This window comes from Callorhinchus milii, unplaced genomic scaffold, assembly GCF_018977255.1.
Source record: "Callorhinchus milii isolate IMCB2004 unplaced genomic scaffold, IMCB_Cmil_1.0 Scaffold60, whole genome shotgun sequence".
In the NCBI taxonomy this organism is placed as follows: Eukaryota; Metazoa; Chordata; class Chondrichthyes; order Chimaeriformes; family Callorhinchidae; genus Callorhinchus; species Callorhinchus milii.
In genome coordinates, this window is record NW_024704801.1 from 290,673 (window position 1) to 296,391 (window position 5,719).

A 5,719-nucleotide genomic window follows, 5' to 3' on the forward strand; every position below is an offset into this window, starting at 1 on the left:
AGGAATCGGGTCTTCGAAGGGAGTGAAAAGTGAATCGATTGTCCCCAAATTCTCTCTCTTTCACCCCAAACCCCCCACGGTCATGAGTAGTTCACGTATGTTGGGACCTATCGACGACACGGGTGAAGCAAATCCTTGCTAGTTGACGTTGGCTGTTTTTTTTTCCCCACCACCATCCCCCCCCCCACCCCCCCATCCCCAAACGCACCTAAGCCCAGAGGGTCACTCACCCTGGAGGGAGCCTGTTGCCTATCGCTGGGCCCTGCCCCATGCCCGATGAAGAAGCTGGTGGAGATGTCAGTGGAAGGAGAGCCCGAGGGAGATAAGGTCGGCCTCTTGAAGCCCGAGTTCCTGGCCCCTTCCCAGGGGGGGAAGGCGGAGGTCGTGGGGCAGGGAGGTCCTGTCAGCCAGCAGCCTCGCCTCGGCCTCAAGGACGAGCTGGGGGGAGAGGAGGAGAGCGGAGGGGGAGGTGGAGGAGGAGGAGGAGGTGCTGGTGGAGGTGTGGTGGTGGTAGCACGGCCAAGGAATGGCATTCAGCCTCTCCAGCAACAGCAACAGAGGGCCTACAAGAGACGCAACACGTTCAACGTGGGCTTCAAGCACCCAGGCTCCAAGCGCAGACGCAGAGCCAACTCGGACTGTGACCCCGTCCTGCCCAGTAACTTCCTCTTGGGGGGCAACATTTTTGACCCCTTGAACCTCAACAGCCTGCTGGACGAGGACGTCAACAAGGCGCTCAACGCCGAGACCCCCAAGTCCTCGCCGCTGCCCTCCAGGAACCGGGACCCCGTCGAGATCCTCATCCCCAAGGACATCACCGACCCCCTCAGCCTGAACTCGGGCAACGACTCCGAGGTCCTCCCGTCCCCGCTCAAGGTGGTCCGCAAGCGACGGCACCGGCACTACCACCACCCGCCGGCTCCCCATCCTCCTCCCCCCCCGCCCTCGGGGCAAGCCGCGGACACCACCGGCAAAGCCCCCGGCAGAGCAGCCCCCCACCCGCCCACGGCAGCCGCCACGGCGGCCCCTCCTCAGGACTGCCCGGCGAAGGAGAACGTGTCGGCGGGGGGCGAACCCCAGGAAGGTCCGCAGCCGTACGAGCTGAACACGGTGATCAACTGCCGGGACGAGATCGTGTCTCCCGTGCTGCGGGGGGCGGAGGCGGGCGGCGGCCCAGGCTCGGGCTCCGGTTCCCGTCACCGCAAGAGGAGGCGGACCACCAGCCGGTCGGAGGCGGTCAAGCCGGGGGCCGGGGGGGCAACGGAGGAGCAGCAGCAGCGAGCCCCGGGCTCCGAGCTGAAGAAAACCACCCCGGAGAAGGGCAAGGGGAAGGCCTCTCAGCACCACCACCATCACCACCACCACCAGAACTCGCACAGGCCGCCCGGCCCCGGGAAGGACAGCAGCCGGAACTTGCCCAACTTCAAGAGCAAGCAGAAGAAATTCCAGTACGGGAACTACAGCAAGTATTACGGCTACCGGAACCCGGGCCGCGGGGAGGACCCCCGGCTGTGCGTCCTGAAGCCCCACTGGTTCTCGGGCAAGGACGTGCTGGACTTGGGCTGCAACTCGGGCCACGTGACCCTGAGCATCGCCAAGCACCTGAAGCCCTCGCGCATCGTGGGGCTGGACATCGACGGGGCCCTGGTGCACACGGCCCGGCAGAACATCCGCCACTTCCTGTCGCAGGACCTGCTGCCCCCCCGGGGCCCCGGCCAGGCCCCCCGGCAGTTCCCCCTCTCGCTCACCAAGTGCAAAGGCCCCATCGCGGCGCCCCCCGTCTGCCTGGACGCGTCGGGGCCGGAGTTCCCCAACAACGTGGTCTTCTTCCAGGTGAGGACGTCTGAGACATTGTGTGTGTCTCTCTCTCTCTGTCTGTCTGTCCTGTTCTTGTTTCGTTTAGCTCACAAGACACACAGTCACTACACTTTCCGTCGGGCAGGTTTCCTCACTACACGCACACACACACACACCCCCACACGTCTGTGTCCCCGGCAGTCAGTCGCTCGTCAGGCGATCGGGGGATCACTTTCCGGGGGTAACAATCCCTTCAAAACCATAACAATTCGGTCGCTTCAACCCCACGGCTGTTTGTGGGGGCGTCGCTGGGCGCCATCGGCTGCCGTGCCTCGCCCACAAAACACACGCACAGTCACTACACTTGACGGTGTCTCCTGCGAAGGGCTCCGGTGAGACGTCTCGACGACGGGATAAGGCGCCGGATCAAACGTTTGGTTCCTTCGAGACTCTCCTCTTCGACCGACGGCGCCTTCGGTCGCCCTCCACCGAGGATCGGATCGGTTTGAAACTCCTCGGGCTCCTCTTCAAACCCCGTCACTCCCCCCTTCCTCCCTCCCCACCCTGCTTCCTCCCCTACTCCCCCCACCCCCGCCCCCCACAGTCACTACACTCCGCAGTGTGTCCTGCGAGGTGCCTTGAGACGAGATCAGGCGCTGAGTCAAATTGCCAGGAATATTATTATAGTATTAGGGTCACCTCCCCTCTCTCTCTCCTCTCTCCCCCTCCCACCCCCCCCCAGTTCCGCTACTGTTAAGCTTCCAAAACTCTGCCCCATGTGAAGGTTGCCTTATAAACACAAGTTATCATTATTTCCCCGCCCCTCCGTCTCGTCCTCTCTCCCTCCCTCACTCCCTCCCTCTCTCTGCCTTTAAGTCCCACCTCTTGTCGGGGCCAATGGCCGTTATATATTATATATTACGGTGCGTATAAGCTTGTCAGGAACTGATCTAATGAAGAGCTCAGGAGGGACTTCTTCACACGCGCGGGGCGTGAAGACGTGGAGCTCAATCACCGCAGGAAGCTGTGGTCGAAGCAGAAGACATCAACGGGTTTAAGAGGGATGCAGACACGTGGGAGAGGGCAATAGAGGGGTGGGTGTGTGTCTCTCTTGCGCTCTGTGTATGTGTGATTCTCTCTCACTGTGTGGGTGTGTCTGACTGTTATGAAGGTCTGCTGTACATATATATATTTATCTCACAAAATATACAGTCAGTTCACTGCACAATATGTTCTGTGAAACGCTGTGAAACGTCTTGAAGGCGCGATAAGGCGCTGTATCAAATGCAAGGATTATTGTTGAGAGGGGAACCCGGCTGTTAAGTCGATTGGCGGATCGCTTTTCCGGGGGTAATGATCCCTTTGAATAAAAAATAACAATTATAATAATGATTTTGGTCACTTCAATCCACGACTGTTTGTGGGGCACTGCTGTACGCGGTTGGCTGCCGCGTTTCGCCCGCAAAATCTACGGTCGATTTACTTTAATAATAATAATAATAACCAGTAATAATCCTTGCATTTGACCCGGCGCCTGATTATGGCGTCGAGACGTCTCAAAAGCGCTTCACGGGGCGCACACCGTAAAGCGTAGTGACTGTGTCTTGCGGGCGAAATGCGGCAGGCAGTTAATTGCGCGTGGGGGGGGAGGGGGGTGTCCTGCGAAGCGCTTTTTGAGGCGTCTCGATGAGGTCCTGTATCACACACGCAAGGATTATTACTGTTATTGCTGCTGCTGTTATTATACGTGTAAGTCCGGCTAACGGTCGTGTTCTGCCCACAGGGGAACTATGTGCTGGAGACCGATGAGCTGTTGGACACGCAGAAGCCAGAGTACGACGTGATCCTGTGCCTGAGCCTCACGAAGTGGGTTCACCTGAACTGGGGGGACGAAGGTCTCAAGCGCATGTTCAAGCGCATTTATAGGCACCTGCGCCCGGGAGGCATCTTCCTCCTGGAGCCTCAGCCCTGGTCTTCCTACGGCAAACGGCGGAAACTCACGGTGAGGAATTTACGTGCTCCGTCGCTGTCGCCTGGCGGCGTAGAATTGTACAGCGCAGAAGGAGGCCATTCGGCCCATCGTGTCCGCGCTCCTCCCCATAGCCCTGATCAACCCCACTCCCCCACGCTCTCCCCCCCATGGCCCTGCAAACTTGTCCTCCCCCAATAAGTATCTACTCCCCTCCGTTTCTTTTTAACAACTATTTTAAACCTGTGCCCTCGGGTTACCGCCCCACCCGCCAAGCAATCTGGGCACCTCCCTGTGTGAGGGCCGCTGTCCGTATGGAGTCCTGGGGCTTTTAGTGGTTTCAGGGCCTTGGGAGGGGAACGAGACAATCTCTCAACGTGAAAGGCGCCGCACACGTGTAAATAAGTTGTCGTTGTTGGGAGTGGTCGTGGAGTCCCAGTGGCTCAGCGGTTTGAGCCCTCGCCTCGCAAGCGGGAGGACCCGGGTTCAATTCCTGGGGCAGGTCAGGTCAGAGCGAAACACACACACACACACACACACACACACACACACACACCTCTGCTTAAGTGGGAACCCGCTTGTCAGTCGATTGGGGGATCACTTTCCGGGGCTAATAATCCCTTCGAAACCCTAATAATAATTCGGTCACTTCAACCCACGCGATCGGCTGCCGGGTTTCGCCCACAAAACACGCACAGTCACTACGCTTTGCAGTAAACCCGCGCCAAGCACTTTTGAGGCGTCCTCCTGACCTGGTTCCGAACTCGATGCTTGTTAAGGGGTGAGGTGTAGCGGCTGTGTTTCGTGTAGTGAACAAGTTGTCTGTGCCTCTCTCTGAACCTGACCCCCCCCCCCCCTCTCTCTCTCTCTCGCCCTCTCTCGCTTCAGGAGACAATCTACAGGAACTACTTCAAGATCAGTTTGAAGCCAGAACAGTTTACGTCCTTTCTGCTGTCCTCTGAGGTTGGCTTCTGCAGCTACGAGTTGGTGGGAACTCCTCTAAGCACATCCAAAGGTGAGTGTCCCTTCGGCAGTGTGTCATTCTCCCCTTACCCAGCCCGCCCCACCCCCATCCTTAATGTCCTGTGGCTCTGCGGTTAGACCCCTCGCCTCGCAAGCCAGAGGACCCGGGTTCGATTCCCAGGTGGGTCAGGTCAGGTTGCGGCGAAACCTCAGGCAAATTCCCTTACTCCACACGCGCCTCGGTTTACCCAGTCGGATCGCTTTGCCGGGGGTAGTAATCCCTCCAAAAAAAAAAACTCCCATCGTAGAGTCCTACAGCACAGAAAGAGGCCATTCAGCCCATCGTGTCTGTGCTGACTCTTTGAAAGAGCTGCCAACTAGTCCCCACTCCCCCACTCTTACCCCAACTAGTCCCACTCCCCCACTCTTACCCCAACTCGTCTCACTCCCCTGACCGTTCTTACCCCACAGCCCGGCGTGTTGTGCCATTTTAAGTCCCTATCCGATTCCCTTTTGAAAGCGGTGATTGAATCTGCTTCCACCAGCCTTTCAGGCTGTGCGTTCTAGAGTGTAATGTCTGAGGGACGCCGCTGTGCGCAATTGGCTGCTGTGTTTGGCCCGCAAGATTATTATTATTATTATTATAGCGACACAAGTGGACGCAGACACAAACCCTCGCTCTCTTCTCTCGTAGGGTTCCAGCGCCCTGTTTACCTGTTTCACAAGAGTCGTCCGTCCAGCAGCAGCAACTGAAGAGACTTTGGGGGGGTTGGGGGGGAAGCCAGTTCACGTTTCCTGTTGGGGTGTTTTTTTTTTGTTGTGTGTATGTGGGGCGAGGGGAGGTATCAATGGCCATTTTCCCCCTCTCCCCTCCCTCTCCCTCCCTGACGATAAGTCTCCTTTCTTCTCAACACAAGACTGCGGGCATAGGGCGGGAGAGAGAGAGTGGTGGAAGGGGAGAGAGAGTGGTGGGGAGGGGGAGAGACGAAG

General features: G+C 58.3%; 1 protein-coding gene across 1 annotated transcript; it reads left to right on the top strand.

Moving 5' to 3' along the window:
* Nucleotides 1-203: 203 nt before the first annotated feature.
* On the top strand, nt 204-5,506 carry LOC103171835 (7SK snRNA methylphosphate capping enzyme). Its single transcript, XM_007884628.2, has 4 exons — nt 204-1,833; nt 3,581-3,799; nt 4,655-4,781; nt 5,424-5,506. Exons 1-4 carry the CDS (start codon nt 277-279, stop codon nt 5,480-5,482), a joined length of 1,962 nt encoding a protein of 653 aa, XP_007882819.2. The 5' UTR covers nt 204-276; the 3' UTR covers nt 5,483-5,506.
* The last annotated feature ends 213 nt before the right edge of the window (nt 5,507-5,719 follow it).

Excerpts from the sequence above, each read along its gene's own strand:
- LOC103171835 (XM_007884628.2), top strand. The coding sequence starts at position 277 with ATGAAGAAGCTGGTGGAGATGTCAGTGGAAGGAGAGCCCGAGGGAGAT. Across the intron at positions 1,834-3,580 it reads ACAACGTGGTCTTCTTCCAG|GGGAACTATGTGCTGGAGAC; the intron begins GTGAGGACGTCT and ends TTCTGCCCACAG. Across the intron at positions 3,800-4,654 it reads GCAAACGGCGGAAACTCACG|GAGACAATCTACAGGAACTA; the intron begins GTGAGGAATTTA and ends CTCTCGCTTCAG.